Source organism: Amphiura filiformis, chromosome 13 (assembly GCF_039555335.1).
Source record: "Amphiura filiformis chromosome 13, Afil_fr2py, whole genome shotgun sequence".
Lineage (NCBI taxonomy): Eukaryota > Metazoa > Echinodermata > Ophiuroidea > Amphilepidida > Amphiuridae > Amphiura > Amphiura filiformis.
This window is the reverse complement of record NC_092640.1, coordinates 39,921,599-39,939,917: the sequence shown is the minus strand read 5'-3', so window position 1 is coordinate 39,939,917 and position 18,319 is coordinate 39,921,599. Positions and strand designations below refer to the sequence as shown.

Below are 18,319 nucleotides of genomic sequence, written 5' to 3'. Positions count from 1 at the left end.
GTCTACAATCCATGAGCTTCCAGGGGCAGCTAAGGTGGCCCGATTCACTCGCTGCTCAGGCATTGTTACTGGCTGTTTTAGTTTTCAGGTTTTTTGGCAATAAAGTGAGTGGCATCTATGTGTAATACACAAGATATTATGGTTGGGTATGGTGGCAATGGTAAGAATATAGCCAGTAAGCTGTGCAAAGGTCTCTTGAGTGCAGTTACAATTTCGGTACCAGTTCATTTCTTTATATTTATTTCGGAAAACACTGTTTTCATGCAAAGAAAAAGTTAAACAAATAATTTTTCCAAAATGTGAAAGCATTATAAAATCAGGCTGTGTAAAAACTGTGCTATAGTTAGTTTCACAAATCTTTCTTTCCGTGGATTGAACTAAATGCATCTATTTTTCCCTTTTAAAAGTTAATATGAAGTTATATTTTTTTTCACAGATTGTTCAGAAGTTGATCGACCTCAAGTATTTCAATGATGCTTTGGATGTGTCCATTAATATGCATTCAGCCGATTACAACATCAATTCTATACTCAAAAGTCTGAAACTTCTTAACCATAGGCTACTTAGGTAAGTCAAATTTTTTTAACAACATATGCACTGAAAAGAATTGCTATGAAACCAAACAATTTTGTGATCAGCAGATATTGCCAGTATGTCCTTGTGCTGTAAGGCCAAAAAAAAAAAAAAGGTTTGTCTCAAAGCTCGCACGCGCATTTGTAAAATCATGAGATTTGGAAAAAAAACAAAATAAATGCAGAATTTTTTTTTATTTCAAAATTTTTTATTTTTTTTACTTTTTCCAGAAAAATTTGGCGAAAATCTGATTTTTTTTTCTCCAAATACCATGAAAAAGTCGGGAATAATAATATGAAAAAAAAATTGCATTTCGCATTTGTTTTCAAACAACTTGTGAGCTTTGAGACAAACCATTATCTTTTTTTGGCCTAATTGGATATTCACAATCTTATCACAGGAATGATCTACACCAAGTCAGTGAGCCGATTGTACTGTATTACCTCTGCTGTTGATGAAATGGGACGCTTTATAAATGAAAGCCCATTTTGTGTGTATGTTGACTCATGCAGCTGTAATGATGTCAAAAGATATCCAACAATTAAATGCTAATAATTAAAAACTGTTATACTGAAGCAAATTAAAGCACAAATAAATTATATCTAGAGTTATTTAATATGAAAACATAGGTAATGTACCGGTACACTAACAGATGCAGACACACAGATGCTGCAGTCCCAAGAAAGACACAAGAAATGGGCTATATATGACACAATCTGATCCAATCAGACCAGAGTTGGCAATAATGAATTAAGATAGAACATGGACTGTTGAATTTTATTTTCTACAATCCATGGATAGAAGCAAAATATATATGAAAAACATTTGAAAATTAATGCATAAAAAATATCTTTGCACCCAAGTATGTCAACGTCAGTAAACTTATATTGTCTGTCCAAATAACTTAGACAACCGGTTTTTAGGATATGTTTCGAAAAGTTTTCACTTTGGCAAAAAGTCATGAAAGAAAAGTTGCTAAACACAGTTAGACCTAACAGAAATTATTAGTAAAGCGATGAAAACATATTCTTCCTTGTCTACTTTTATTCAATTTTGACCGATTTACAGCAAGATATCTGTGTCCAGCCGAATATTCCTAATGACTTGAAACTTTTGATGGGATAATCTATTTACAGTAAGGGGTGTTTGAACATTGTAATCATGCATATTGATCATTGATTCCACCCTTTTTTCTTTAATCCTTTTACTAATTCACAATAATGGCGGTCTACTCAAATGCATTCAACAAAAGCATGTTTGCAATCTACCGCAAGAGGTCGTCTCACACGCATAACAAATACACTACGATCAAATAGGTTGATGACAATATTTGATTGAATGGACTGCACTGTGCCATGATTTCGGTAAAGGACACCGGTTCAAATCCTTTCTTTGGAGCCAATCAATAATTTCATGCACAACCTCTATAACTCAAAAGATGTCACAGTTGGTGCATTATAACAAATGATAGGGCAAGTTACTATGCGTCTGGAGTGTATTGTGAATTATACTCCTCACCAATAACATCAGAACATTCATAGGGCATATAATTTGTATTTTCTTAGAATTGGGCCAAGCCAAAAGCATGCACAGAAGAAGATTCAAATACCGCGCCGAATTGTCGTAATTGGTTGAGGGACAGCTGGGATCACTGAGTTAATACACTAAGAATAAATATGCCAATCAGAAACACTGTCTACATTTTATGAACTGAATTATATTTTTCATTTTTATAAAATGTTTTTGGTGAGGAGTATAATTGATTTACTATTCATCCATTCACTATCCAAAATCACCATACCTACAAATCTGTATAATGAGACCTTCCAAAATAATGTTACCCAACTTCTACCGGATTATTTTTAAAGTGTTGAGAAAAACCTTCCAATTTCAATAGAATTTCTGGTAAACTCTCACTCAATGCTTTGGAAACACAAAAATCCTGTTAGGTCTCGCGAATGTTAACACTTTTTTTCATGACTTTCTTTGTAAGTGGATATTTTTTCAAATAAGTAATAAAAACTGGGTGTCTAAGTTAATTGGACAGACAATAGTACTGAGCAAGTTAATAATAATATAGGGATTACTCAATTTGCAAAATGACCTACTTTGGTCTGATGAGTGAATCAGATCATAACATATAATTATTCATATTTCTGTGCATTTTGAAATGCATTTTGTTATTTGTTGTTTATCAACAGTTTTGCTGAATTACATGATGTGCGTGTAGCATTCCAAGTTTACGAGGCTGGTGACATGAGGGGCATGATGATAGACCAGCACATTCTGATAAGGACACTGAAGGTAGGTTGTAAATGTAATAAATATATACCATTTTTCACCCTGATGTGACATTGATGTCAACGCGTTGAGGAAGTTTTTTTGCGCATGCATCTATGCAGCATCTCTAAGCGAGCGTGTGTGTTTTGAATGTTGGCGATTTGAAGCTGCGCCCAATGAAATTGCGCACTGACATCACTGCCGTCACTGGCAAAATATGGTATAACCAAGTTTATAGAAATTAAAGCTGGTGACATGGGAGGCATGATGCAGACCAGCGCATTCTCAAAAAATGTTACCATATCTTACAAGCATGAGCCCAGTTTTTAAAAGTGAAAATTTAAAAACCGTCCGTTTAAAGGTTGTATCAGATTTGTTCATGCTTTCAGTTGATCATAAAATGCTTGTCCCAAATGTGATTGTATTCTGGATTGCAAGCATTCACATAACACAGTTGTACATGGAATCACGTGTGAAGTCTAATTGAGGACACCTTGCATTTGATAAAAGTTATACAATGTAATCCTGGGTGTCATTACCAGGGGGGAAATCAGAATCATGGAAAGTATCAAGATTGTATATATATAAATCTGAAAAAGATAAGAAAAGAAATTGGGCAAAAGAAGAAAAACATGGAATAAGAGGAAGAAATTGATGTTAATGATCTGTCTCAAAACTGTATGTAACAGTGGCGTACCGTGGCCGCCCCAAACTCGGGGGGCTGAAGAAGAAACAATTTTGCCGCCCCTTCCTTAACAGCCCGAAAAGGTTGACCTAATTTTTTTCACGGTCGTTTGAAAAAGTGAAGAGAAAGAAAAAAAAAAAGGATTTTAGGCGCTAGCGCCCTAAAAGCAACCTTTTTTCAAATTTTTTTTATGCTTTTTCAATTTTGTCCGCCCTTTTTTATTTACTAATAAGATTTGCCGCCTTCGTTTTTGCCGCCCCTGTTTTTGCCGCCCCTTCTTCTTCCGCCGCCCCTTCGTTTTTGCCGCCCCCTACTTTGACCCGGGGCTGGCGCTCAAAGCCCCCCCAAAATACGGCGCATGTGTAGCAGGTTTCATTTGAGGGTTGAAAACGTGAAATAGCGTCTGCCCGGATACAGTCAGATTTTCTTCAGATGAAGAGATCTTATATGTCTTGTATAAAAATGTTTGATACAACACTTCATATAAAATATATATTATGTATTTGGAGTAGTGTAGTTTAAGTGACCAAGTAGTAGGTTTTTGCCGTTTCTGGGACATTTACTGTCATTTCCCGTATAAAATCTCCCTCAACCATCAAATACACAGTAAAATCACAAAAACCTGTGTAACTGCCGTGTAAATCGACTCAACCACCAAATACACAGTAAAATCACAAAAACCTGTCTTTCCCGTGTAAATCGACTCAACCACCAAATACACAGTAAAATCACAGAAATGCTGTGTACACAGGATTACACAGAAAAACATCCTTGCATTTTTAATTCACCCCAATCCAAATTACACAAAAAAATTCCCCCTGCATTTCAACTTATCCAAAAAAAAAATGCAGGGGAAAAAATTCCCTGCATCTCAAAATTCAAAAATCCTCAAAAAAAAATTAAAATAATTTTTGGAAAAATTATTTTAATTTTTTTCCGATTAATAAAAAATAATTTTTAGTTTAAGAAAATCCCAATTAATAAAAAAACAAAATGGAAAAATTACAAACGTTGGCTGGGATTACAAAATTCATGGATGAAAACGTTCATCGGTCACCGGAGTCACTTAGCCAGGGGTTATGGTGCCCTGTAAAGAATGATAATGATGAAACAGTTTACGTCTTATCAAAGATAGATAAAGTCTGTAAAGAATTGGGAGCTACCAAATTTGACATTATGATGATAGGCGCTGCATCAGGCGGACGCGAAGACATGGTCAAACTCTTCAGAGACTTGGGCGCCACCGATTTTGACGGAGCGATGGCAGGCGCGGCATTTAACGGCTGCGAAAACATCGTCGTACTCTGCAAGGAATGGGGTGCTACCGATTACGACCAGGCGATGTTCTGCGCCGCATACTGCGGGCACGAAAACATCGTCAAGCTCTGTATAGAGTTCGGTGCCACCGATCCTGACGGTGCGATGAGGTGTGCCGCATACGGTGGATGCGAAAATACCGTCAGACTCTGCAGAGAACTCGGCGCTACCGATCTTGACGGCGCGATAGAAAGTGCAGCGTTGAGTGGACGCGAAAACATAGTCAGACTCTGCAAAGAATGGAGCACTACCAATTTTTGACAACGTCCTGTATTATCAAAAATTTTTTGATTTTTACTTTTAATATATTATTTCACAAAAATTATCCACAAGACCAAATTTGTCTTGATAATTTTTTAACACAGTCATATCTTTTTTTTCAATCGGTGGTTCGTTCGTAACAAACTCAAGAGTCTTTTTCAAAACCTTGAACTCCTCTGTCCTTTCAGGAAAAATCCAAGGTGGTCTTAAACACAATCTCATCCTGTATCTATCCTTATACCACCCAATGTAACACATCAAAAGGTTGATTGCCTGGATTCTTACTTTGTTTCCGTTGTAACCGCTAGCAGCAACAAACAGGTTTCCGAGACTAGTACCATTCCACATATAAAAATCTCCTTTGGACGAGTCTTCTAGTTTTTGGAATATTTCATCATCAGCGAGCTCAAAATAAATCGAATCTGCCATTTTTATTAAAATAAAGATGATCGTAGCATTTGGATTCTCACGAAGCGCTCTTTTGGATTCTCCCGAGAGAAGAATTAGGATGGAAGCCAGACGTATGACAGAAATTTTGAAAGCCTACAACGATGCTAAAAAGAAAAAAAAAGAAAAAAAAAAAAAAACCTCTTGTGATTATTAATCACAAGAGGTTTTTGTTGTAGTTTACACACCCAGTTTAAAATGGTTGTAATCAAGTAGGTTACTACAAATGCGGCGTATCCAGTAACTAAAGGATCCCGTCCAGCACAAAATTCCCACGGTTCTCTAGGTGCGTAGTCTTTGTATCTACCTTCAGCTTTTACTAACCCGTTTTTGTACCAACACATCATGTACGTGGGATAATTGTCATCAAACACCATCTCAGCCTTCATTTTTGTTTTTCCTCGTCATAGTACCATCTCCAAACGCCGCATGGTTTTCCTTCATCATCCCACATTTCTTTCCGATACTTTTCGTACGCTTTCAAGTTCTCAACCCAGTTAACATCCGTTAGATCCGGAAGATCCATTTTATTTAACACAAAAAGTTTTTTTGCCATAGTTTACCACTTCCATTTTATAAAGGATGTAACGCCGTAGGTTGCTATAAATGCAAGGTATCCAACACCCAATGAGTCCATCACATCCCAAGATTTCCACCATTTTTTAGGTACATCGCAGTAGTATGTTCCTATAAATCCGTTTTGTGAAAAACTGTCATCCGCGAGGATGATTGCCAACAAACTCCAACTCAGCCTTTATTTTTGTTTTTTCCTCGTTGTAGTACCACCTCCAGGTGCCGTATGGTTTTCCTTTATTATCCCACATTTCTTTTCGATGCTCTCCGTACGCTTTCAAGTTCTCAACCAAGTTGGAATCCGTTAAAATTGGAAAATCACCCATTTCTTTTTTATTTATACAAAACAAGTTTGATTTCTAATTTTTTATTTTCTACGGCTTCAGAGTATCTCGGAGGCTCTCCAGGGCTTCTTTTTTTCCCCTTTTTAATCCAGCCTGTTCTGCCTCTGTGCGAATTTTACGTTCTCTATCAGCCGTAAGTTCAATTAGATCCGCTCTGGTTCTGTGCTTGATTCCAGCCTTGTGACCTCTGTAGTTTTCCAACTCTCGCCGAATGTGGTGGAAGTCTTCGTTGCTGACCCGTCCGTCTTCGAGGGCTTTGGACACCAGATCATTTACCGATTCAAACTGGACTCAGCCGTTCGTTTTTACGCTTTCGTGCTTTTCCAATTTTTTCATGGTAGCCTTTCCAAGAGCTACGCATGCCGTGCTAACTAGACCACCAGCGATGGCGATTCCACCGAGTGGAATGCTCACGATCGCGCCACTCCCACTGGCCAGCGTCCCCACAGCCCCTGTTCCAGATCCGACCGCGATGAGCCCGGAAACTTGAGCCGTGTTGTAGAACATGTTCCACGCTGCCTTGTATTTTCTCCTCAATTTTTCCCTCTCGTTAACCTCGTTGTCCAAGAAATTCCTAATCTCTTCGATATTTTTAGTCGGAATTCAACTCCTCGATCTTCGCTTTCCTGAGGAAGATCGGGATAAAGTGGCGATGCGTTAGGTTTCTTCATGCTTATTTATTTATATCACGTTAGTCCAGCAAAACTTCGTGCTCTGTAAAATTCGAGATGTGATTTTCAACGAAATGCTGTATGATTTCTTGCTTGGTTAAATTTTTTTCGTAGAAGCTAAGTATTCCCAGTTGCTCAAAATTCATGTTGATTCCAAGGAGACTTACCAGGGCTTGAGTTTTGTAGACATTTGCTGAAACCCCGTTGATCCAAAAGCAAAGCTTATTTTCAACGTACTCGATCGAGACATGATGCATAATCGTAGTGTCCGTTTGAACGGATGTGGAAAAGAGGGTTTGCCGCTTCGTTATTTAGCACTTTGAACGATATCGAGTCGTCGGTCCAAGTAATATTTAGGTACATGAAGAACTTCACATTAGACTGAACCGTCAAAGAACCCGCGCTTGCTGGGGCGTTCGGCGGGTTCACTCCCGATTTTACCGAAAAAGAGAGGTTCCAAGGCTGAGCAATAAAATGTGGGTTGTTGAAGAAAATTTCTAAAGGTCTAGTGAGTCGCATGGGGTCAAATCTTTTCGGGATTCGCAAATTAAAGTAAACCCAGCAGTGATACCAATTTGCATAGGCCTAGCGTTGAAAGTGTTGTTCATTCCGTTTTTAGTTTCGATCAACTTGTCTCTCTCCAAGTCAATGTTTTTTTGGCTCGGATGGAAACATAGTGCGTTCCGTCTTCGTTCATCCATACCATGAATCTCCCCAAAACATGCAAGCTGGTATCGTGCTCGTGTCCAATTTGCTGGTCTCACGTACTCTTCGTCACAGCGCCCTCGTTGTCCGTGGGAGTTCGAGACCCGTGACTCTATTGCCGCTCATAGCGAAGTTCGCGGTCATCGAGTCGCCATCCTTCAAACTTTTCTGTCGTTTAACCATGAGGTTAGGCTGGTCACGGAACCCATAGTAGCTGCATCTTGAGGGTCGGTTGGATTCATCAACCCAGTTATTTTTTTTCCTCCCATGTTAATCCTTCCGGTCATTCGCGCTCCAGTTTTTTTGTCGTACGCGGAAAGATCTACATCTTCGCCAGCTATTGACGTTGATTTTTTTTTGATCGTTGGTCCCCAGATAGACATTCTTTCTTTTATTTTATCGGATTTCAAATTCCAAATCCAGCGGTTGATCGTGATTATCGAGCTTTCTCGAAGAATTTTTCCATTCTACTTTGAAGTTGAAGTCGAGCTCGTGGATGGTTCCGTTTTGCAGTTTTTGAAACTCGGCTTTTCGTGAGGTCGAAACGAAGTATTCCCCGAACGCGGCGTTTGTGAGATCGAAGGACCCAAGAACCTGACCTCCTGCAGAACGTCGTCGTTGTCTCACGAGATTGTCCGTGGTTGACAGCTGATTCAGGTATACGAGAATTCTTCGAGGTAAAAATTCTATCGCCCGATCTCCGTGTATTCACCATCTGCTAGCCACCCTTCGTCGTCCAATCCGAACATTTCTAACGCGGTCCGAAACCAAATCTGATACTGCTCGTGAATTCTCATGTTGAGTTTTCCATCGCGGTTGTCGACTTCGAATTCGAAACCGTCGATTTGACTCGTGAATTCTTTCGCGAGCAGGTCAAAATCATACAGCCCGGGCTTATTTTTATCGCTTTTCAGGTCCCTGCCCTCCTTGAGTGTACCTCCATTCAAGTTCTTCTTGACGTTGAACCAACCTACTCGACCGAGATCCTTTTGATTCCAATTTTTAAGTTTTTGCCGTTATTATCTATACTTTGCAACGGACGATAAGGTTTTCCTTTGCCGGTGCCGGTAATTGTAACAAACATTTTTCTTTTATCTTTCAATAAAATGAGAACCGGAGGAGTATTCGAACCGACGCACGGTTTCAGTCTCGTGAATCAAGAAATTCAAGTCAGCAAAAAAGGAACATTTTACGTAAGATTTCCCAGTTTGTGGCAAAAGTACAAACTTCCGAGAGTCACGGACAAAACCGTGTACGATGACTGGCTCTCCAACCAGATACAATTTTGGCAAAACCAGCTGAACTTCGCGGTCTGGTGCGCCACGCCAGGATGCGGGTGTCCAAAGAACTTCTTAGTCACAAAGATCCGATGATTCGATCCGTGTTCAGATTTCACGCATAGTATCAGATCAGAAGAATCCTGTCGGAAATGTCCTGTCCACTACCCTCGGAGGAATCCTTCAATCCTCTGAACAACGGGATCGACACCTACGCTCACGAAAGAATTTGCAACGAATTCGGAGTGTCCGCGAGAGCTAATTGGAGACAAAAGTTCGATCTTTCCAACGGAATGGGCAGTTACTTCTTCAACAAACAATTTTACGACTGGAAATTCGTGACCACCAAAAAATGGTCAAGCTTACCAACGGAGGAAACTACAGTCAGTCGATGGACTGGAAAGTTCACTTTGACGCGGACAGCTTCGGAGGCGTGGACAATCAGACTGACAAGATTCTATACATTGAACAGCTGTTCGATCACGATCCGGATATAACCGACAGATCCATTCGGAAAGGAGATGCCATGGCTGCTATCGGCAGTTTTGGCAGACACTTGGAACGAGGGTTTCACACGCGCGGGAGTTTCGAGAATCAACGACTCCGCCAGGACTTACACGTGGGCAATTCTTGGATCCCAAGCTCAAGCCAGATCCGACATCCTGCGTTCGGCAAGGCGCTCGACGCTCAGAAACAATTTCTAGCAACGCCGAGGATGCGATCAACTCGGTCGTGGATCTTCCGGACTCGATCGACAGATACCAAAAACTCTTCAGTACGCTCAAAGCAAATTGGATTTTGTCGTGGGTCACGGACTTTACTTGCACCCGAGCAACATGGAAATCTCGTGGGATCCGTGAACGGATACAACAATTTCATCCAAATCGCCACGGATGACATGCAGATAGGGCTAAACTCAGACGTAAACACCGACTCTCGACCGAATGTTGAAGACAGTGCTCCTGAGGAAAGTCCGTTGTTTTTAGAGGAGGTTGAAAGTTCACCCTTGACTGAAAGTCCACCCTTGACTGAAGAGCCTCTAATGCATGATGAGAAAAAGCTTTCTCTATTTTTGGCAGCCGCTGCAATTTTCTTATTTTTCTGGGTTTAAAAAAATAAGTTGGACACACACAAAAAAGTCTTCTCACTAAATTCTAGTGAGAAGATTTTTTTTAGTTCTTTTTTGACAAATTCCATAACTGTAGTGTACAACAAAATTCCAACACCCAAAGCTAATGTCCATATGTGATCAGCTAGAAATCCAGCAACAGACCCCGCAGCTTTGAGACAGAAATTCACAACAGCCCCGATGATCCCTGGAAGTGCGATCAAAGCTTTGTCTCCGAGTTTCAAAAGGAGATTGGCTATTTTCTTGAGCTGATCCTTAATCCAATCGGTCCAAGTTTTAGGCTTTGGTGGGGGTTCGGTCCTGGTGATGGTCCAGGTTCAGGACCTGGGTCTGGTTTAGGAGGACCTGGTTTTGGTTCTGGAGGCTTCAAGCGTAATCGCTGAGACTCATGGATTTGGTGGCTAACAGAATACCCTCGACGACGGTTGCTATCGTCATTCCGATGGCTGTGAGCAGCGAAACTATGGTAACACCCTCTCGTCTAAAGAGTTCTCGAATCCGACTTCCCGTGGTAGCATCGCTGTCTATGAAACTTTCGATCGATCTTCGCAGACGCTGAAGCGAATTTCTGACCTTGGCATCTTGATCCGCGATGGCGTTGTCAAACTCTTTGATATCGCTTTCAAGCTCCCTAGCTCTTTCAGCATCTTCTTCGCTGACAGGTAGCAGAGGCTCTTCTTCATCACCTTCGTAAGTTGGGTTAGTAAAACTGACCGAACCGCGTCCTTTAGACTTTAATTCTTTCAGTTCAGTTTCCTTTTCATTCCTTCTTCGGACAAGGTGCTCATAGACATCAGACAGCTTCTTGAGTTGTCCTCGTTCGTTAAAAATTTCGGATTTCTTCGTGAGGATCATTTGGCAATTCATTGGCTAAACCTTCCATGTCTTGGTTTGTTTTTTGAAGACCCTCCAAAACTCTTTTAGTGTTGTTTGGTCTACCAGTGGGTGTAGTGGTTAGGGGTGATACATCTCTCGCGCTAGTTGACGCTTTTTCGGCACTTTCCTGCACTTGCGGCGTTAATCCTCGTTTGAAATCCTTGATTCCGAGACCTATTTTAACAAAATTGGTACCTCCTGGAGCTTTGCCTTTGACTTGTTTAGCTATCGATTCTAGGGGTAAAATTCGTCAATTTTGTTTGGTTAACCAAACTTGTTTTTTTCTGTAACTAACTTTGATTCTTCCGGTTTCATCTACCGCAAAAACCGCTTCAGTAGCAAAGATCGCCTTGTTGCGTGTATCCTAAGCGTTTCACGTAATCCCGAAACTCATCCCTAGCCAGTTCCGCTTTTTGTCGATTCAATGTTTTGATGGTTCTCCTCAGGGAAGGACTGCTGTCGCGCATTTTTAATAGATCGAGTCGTTCGTTGAGATCTTCGATGGAATTTCGACTCTTATCGGAAACGAAACTCACATCGGGATTTTCCCAACCGACGCTTCCTCGTCGCCTCTGACCCTCCGCTTGTATTTGCTCATCACCAAAATCAGTCTCAGCCGTGTACCACCAACTGCTCCCGTGGTATCTCCGATCGATCTTCGAATTCATCAAGTCATCCATCTGAATGTCTTCTCGAGGATTAAAATCTGCCATCTTTTGGTTTTATTTTACGTATAAATAAAAGATGGCGACTGAATACGGATACAAATTGGACCCATACCGACAACTTCGCAAAGCGCGAGGAGTTAACGGTGAAAGACGTAGCATTCGAATACGCGACGTTCCGAAAAGTACCATCGACCAAACCGAATTCTCACGGTGAGATTTCCTGGTCTTGGAAAAGATGATGTAATATACCCTGGAACAAGTTTTCTTTGGTTCAAGATTGCTCTAAATTCCGCCTCTGGTGGAAATCAAGATCTTAACAGGACTATCGTAAATAATCTCGGAAGAGCGATAGTGTCAAAAATTGAGGTTAAATTGAAGGACAGAGCATCTTCACTCTGAACGATGCTGATATATTCCTATGCTACCAAGATCTCTGGAAGACGAAGCGAGGAAAGAGAGAACGCCGCTGATCAGGGCATCCAGTCTGCGGCAGGTCGAAAAATAAGAATCGACGCTGGTGACAAAGGTACAGATGCCAAGGCTGGCGCCGAAGCACAGCCCTTCGGCGACAACATGTTTTGCATCCCTCTGGACTTTGAGATGCTGAATTCTCATAATCCATATTTCCTGTACGAGATGAAGGACAGGCTGAGTTACGAGCTGACGCTCAACAATTACGGAAAAGTCGTGGTGTCCACGGATACAGCAGCCAGCTATTCCATCTCAGATATTACCCTTGAGTTTGATGTAGCCAATGATCCTGAGCTAGCGATGACTCTTAGGAACAGGGTGAATGGAAAAGCGTCATCAATACGACAGAGTCATCAGACACAGCAAAGAGTCGCTAACAAGTCAGACACCGCCTGGAATATCGCTCTAGCACCATGAGCAAAGTCCATGAAAGGTATTCTGATTCTCTTCAGAGACCCAGCTGCGGATGGAGGAGGAGCCAATTACGCCGAGATACCGAAAAGTTCTACAACCCAAAGATCAAGAAAGTTTCAACAACGCCGACGGTGTTCCAAATCAGCTGTACTCCTCTGGGATGCTGCCTCACCATCACTTCAAAGAAATTCAAAAGCACTTCGCGGATGGAAAATTCAGAACTGTTCCACACGTAATCAAGGAAGCGGGATTGGCTGATGTGAGGAGGCGAGATTATCTCACAACCAAGTATGGTCTCTGGTTGGACATGAGAACCACGGATGATGACACGTTACATGGATCTGGTAGGAAAATTGAAGGAGCTAGTCAGAGTATTCAAATCGAAATCGAAAAAAGAAGCCGAGGCTGCAGGAGCGTTGAACGCTTACGTGTACTACATACAGGATGCAAAGGTGAATATCGAAGCCGGAAAATTGCAGAGCGTGAAATACTAGAATAAAAGATGTTTCCAAAACACGCGAACTCGGCTATAATCTGCGGAGCCACCGGCTGTGGCAAGACTGAATTTGTTTTGGATTTACTCGAGAGGGAATACAAGAATTTCTTTGAATACATCATAATCGTTGTCTCTACCTGGACGCCAAGCAACAAAGCGTGCATTTTAAACAGATCCTGGTTTTTAAGGACGTTGATGTCATTCCAATGGATCCTAACTGGTGTCCAAAGTCCGACGATTGGCTGAACGATTGTTTGAAATTTGGCTACAAAACTTATGGAATACAAGACGGACACACTTTTTATTATCGACGACTGCAGCTCTGACAGATCATTAACTAAAAAGAAACAGATGCTTTCTCAGCTAGCATTCTCGAGAAGACACGATAATTGCTCCGTTTGGGTGCTTACACAAAAATATAACTCCATCGTTACCGATCTCAGAGAGCAGACAAAATGGACAGCCCTGTTTTACACAAAAGATCAAGATAGTTTTGGCGAGACTCTAAGAGAGAACGATATAATCCCAACTCTAGAAGAGAAGAAAGAGATCAAAAAAAAGCTAGCTAAACAAAAACATTCCAAACTAATTCTAATTACCGAGCAACCGACAGTACTGGTGGCAAAAATAATCTTAAGATAAAAAAGCAAGATGACTGAAATTGAAGATATAGTTAACGAGGCGATGACCGTGGACGTTCTGCCCACCCTGAGCTTAAACGCCCACCATAGGCGGAATGTCTACCTTAGACGGCACGGCTACACGGGAGGAACCTGTCAACACGGACTCTGCTAAACGGAACAGCTGCATGGAACGGTTGATCGGCGTAGCAGAGGCAGGAAAAAGCAAAGAGTATTTGGGAGAGACCATAACCTCCGCTGAGATCGCGCGGCTTGATCAAAAGAGTCTGATGAGACTCTACGCCAGATACGAGGCTCACATGGGTGGGATAGTGACCAGGTCAATGAAAAAGCACTTCGCTACCGCTTTCGCCAGAATTTGGTCGGACTCTTCCTTCCACAAAATTTGGCGAACACCGATCGCGATGCTCTGGAAGAGTCTCTGAACGAAGGGCCCTTTATTGATTTAGCTTTAAACAAATGGACCTGTGGGCTGTATCATAGTTTTGACGTATGCTAGCTCGCTGGAGGCTATTCTGTTAACTAGCAACGGTGTTAAAAAGTTGACTTTCCACCAGAAGTTTAAGTGCACAGTAGACGACTCCCCAAGTATTGATGTGATTGATTAACCCTTTGAAGTTTGCAAAACAGTTTTTAAGATATAACTTTTTTTATATTCTAAAAATACCATTTATTTCTTCGGTTAGCGATTTGATCGATTTTTCTCCAGAAGAAAACCCTAGTTGGAGAAAGGGCGAATTTCCAAGTATCAAAGATGCCATTCGAGAGATTCTGAAGTGCAAAAAGATGAATAATTGCGAGGTTCCAAAAGACTTTCTCTTGACGGAATTTGTTTATCATTGTCTAGACGAAGAATATCATGGATTTCAAAACCTATCGCAAACGCGAGAGTTTCTATCAAACCCTGTCTCCGATGACACCTCCTTACAAGCAAAAGAAACGCTCAACCTACACGAAGCCTGCCAAAATTTAATGAGTTTGAAAATGATAGCAATTTTGGGTTTCTAGAAGAAAACTTGATTAGACAGACCAACAAAATTGTGAGGAAAAATCTTCCGTTAAAATTTGGCGTAAACAAAGCCCGGAGAGTATAGTCGGGCTCGGAGGTTTACAACGCTTATGGGTCAGAGACACGAGTATCGCATGCCTGAAGATATGGAAATGGCGGTAATCAACATTGTTGATAGATTCAATAGTTTGTTCATTCAAAGCAGGGAAGATCCTGACGAGGAAAAAAGATTGTTGAATACCTTCAAAGCTTGCGCATATTTTGTAACCGAAATGCTCGAACTGCATCCTTTTTCGGACGGAAACGGAAGAACCGTAAGGCTGATGGCAAGCTACATACTTTCTTCGTTTCACCGCTTCCGACTCCGCTTTACAACATTTTTAGCGAATCCAGCAAGGATGATTTTACGAGGGCCGTGATTTTAGGAAGAAGCGAATCACCAGCTCTGTTGACTACCATGATGATCGAATGCAATCTTTTCTTCTGGAGACAACTCGTAAAAGCAACAAAAACCCGCCTAGTATGGAAAGGGTTAAGATCCTGAAACTAAAAAATTCAAGAGGAAGTATTTATTCCTCTTGATTTTTTTTTTGGTTTGACTAAACTTAAAAAAAAAAAAAAAATATTACAAAAGTTTCAAAACAAAAAAAAAAATGTTCGAAAAAAATATCCCTCGAACATTTTTTAGTTTCCCAGGTTATCTCTTTTTCAGAGACCGAGTTCTTGCACCCGAACGAGAGGAAGTGAACGAAGCGCCACCGGGGTTCGTTCTTCTTGTAGGGCATTTTTTTCTGGGAAATTTGCTCATGCGATCTCTTCCACCAGGAGTCGTGGTCTTTAGGAGCTCGACCTCTCTTTTCTTGGCGATTCTCTCTCTGCTTTTTTTACCCTCTGCGATAAGGTGAGATGCTCCCTTTTGAATCGCAGTACAGCGGATCGAACGCGTCGCATTCGTCGCTGAAATCTGATTCTTCGGAGAACGAATCCGTCATCTTACTGAGTTTCCGTGTCCGCTATTAAAACGCCAATCTCGGTTCCGATGATCAATGCCTGATTTTTGTTTATAATTATTTATCAAAACTTTAAAATGAAGTTTCAAAGAAAATTTCAGCTTTCGCAAGAGTCTACAGGTATCTATAGATGATTCTACAGGTATCTATAGATGATTCTACAGGTATCTATAGATAATTCTACAGGTATCTATAGATGATTCTACAGATATCTATAGATGATTCTACAGGTATCTATAGATGATTCTACAGGTATCTATAGATAATTCTACAGGTATCTATAGATGATTCTACAGGTATCTATAGATGATTCTACAGGTATCTATAGATAATTCTACAGGTATCTATAGATGATTGTACAGGTATCTATAGATGATTCTACAGGTATCTATAGATGATTCTACAGGTATCTATAGATAATTCTACAGGTATCTATAGATGATTCTACAGGTATCTATAGATGATTCTACAGGTATCTATAGATGATTCTACAGGTATCTATAGATTTTTTCTAATAATAAAAGATGAGTGATCTAGAAACCAAATCAGTAGACGTTCCAGCAGCGGACACGACACCTCCGACAAAAGTGACGGCAGGAGTGAATCAAGCAAAAGTCAAAAACCCGAACCGGGTTGCCGCTGGAAAAGCATTAGCCGCAAAAAACAAAGAAAGGGCAGCAAAAATGAAAGCCTTTGAAGCAGAGGAACGACACGGAGAACCCGTCCACCATAGACAAACGTCACGTACACCTTCAGACGTGTCAAACTGGTTGTCAGGTCCAGTTCTTGTTGGAGGAGCGGTCGTCGCCGTTGGAGGGATAGTGGCATATGGGTATTCTACCTTAAACGGCACGACTGAAAGCCCACCCACCGTGACCACAGTGGTCGATCATCAACCAAAAGTCGATCCTTTCGATGATTTTTAGTTGCAATAAAGAAGATGGCAGAAACCAATCCAAACGTAAAAATGATAAACGGCGCGATCACGCAACAACGATAAGCCTCGTATATGGGCTAACCTCGCTCGTTATGAAAAAGTTCCTAAAAATGAAGCCGCTAATCTCTCGCAGCTTGATGTGGAGGATATTGTAAAGTTGACTTTGAGCGCCTATTCGCCACGATGCTCAGAGATTGGCTCGTGAATCAAGGAATTCTTCCGGATCAAATTATGGCTTAGTCCAAGGGAAACATTCTGTCAAGGTAGGTATATTAAAAACCCTCTTAGCACTATCTGTGCTAAGAGGGGTTTTTTTTTTGTTGTGAAAATAAAGAGAAAAATGGCGTCGATCGCATTCATGGTTGGTGGAGCTATGGTTAACGCTTTGGCATTTTCAGGGAGCAATTATTTGTTCAACTCTCTCAGTAGTTCGAAGAACGCAAAGACACGATCTCGCCTCGAAAAACTTCAGCACGACCGAGATTCTTGGAATCTAGCGCGTCTTTCAAGAATAGATTACATCAACGATCAATTAAAAAACAGGGTCACGCTGGAGAGAACCTTTTCGGACGCCGATGACGCGATGAGACAGTATTATAATTTAACGGGAATTTTGATGGATTCTTTTTCCACCCGAACCACAACTTTATGATGGAGAGTATCTCGACGAAGATCAAACAAAATCGATCCAGAACGGGAATTAGCTTTGCTCGGACTGGGATTGCTCGAACCGTGTGGTCGCTATCAAATACTTTGGATAAAAGTATTTGGGTGGGAGCTGAACCTCTAATCTCTGGAAAATCGTCAAGAGTTACGGGATAATTTCTTCGCTTGAGTAGGTAAAAAGAGTGTAGTGGATGTTAAAATTATTTCTCTTGGGTTTATTTTGTAGATAAATTTTCAGTATATTATCAAGATCGCATAACAAATTAGCTCGATCGTGCCAAAAATCGACGGAGAATTGCCCGTAACTTTGTAATAAATCTTGTGAACGGCTTTTGGGTCTGATCTCAAGACTTTTAACAAGTCTTTTTACTCAGGGACTCGAACAATTTTTTTTAATTTTTTAAATTTTTTAACAAACTCGTCGATCAAAATCTCAGAAGTACTGTAACATTTCCACTGTATTTTGAGTTACATTTTGGTATGCTTTGCACTCGCTGGTTCTTTAAACAACTGATTAAATTCAGTACCGTATAGACAAATCGGTTTTTGTTCTGTTTTCGAGGCGAAGTTTTCTTTTTACACAATTTGCAAAAACAACGCTTATATTTACTCGTACACTTCATTTTTGTAACAAACTAAATCGATCAAAATCTCAGAAGTACTCGTAACATTTCCTCGATAGATTTCGATGTATTCTTCAAACTGGTAGGTCTTGGTTTCACAGTACTTTATCGGTTGTTGAATTTGGTCGATGTTAACTCGGGCTGAGTTTACGGTAAGAGACGCGTCATTTTCAAAACCACAATCATAACACACATCGTCTACTATGTATTCTGAGTTGCAATTTTTACATTTTGGTTTTTTTTTTT

The 18,319-nt window shown here is 40.7% G+C and overlaps 1 protein-coding gene across 2 annotated transcripts in view; it reads left to right on the top strand.

Moving 5' to 3' along the window:
• LOC140168336 (uncharacterized) overlaps window positions 1–18,319 on the top strand; it is a 48,457-nt gene that overhangs the window by 8,036 nt on the left and 22,102 nt on the right. For both annotated transcript variants that reach the window (XM_072191706.1, XM_072191707.1), the window contains exons 4-5: window positions 437–567; window positions 2,775–2,877. In XM_072191706.1, coding sequence (XP_072047807.1) covers window positions 437–567; window positions 2,775–2,877 — 234 coding nt within the window. The remainder of the gene's footprint in view (window positions 1–436; window positions 568–2,774; window positions 2,878–18,319) is intronic.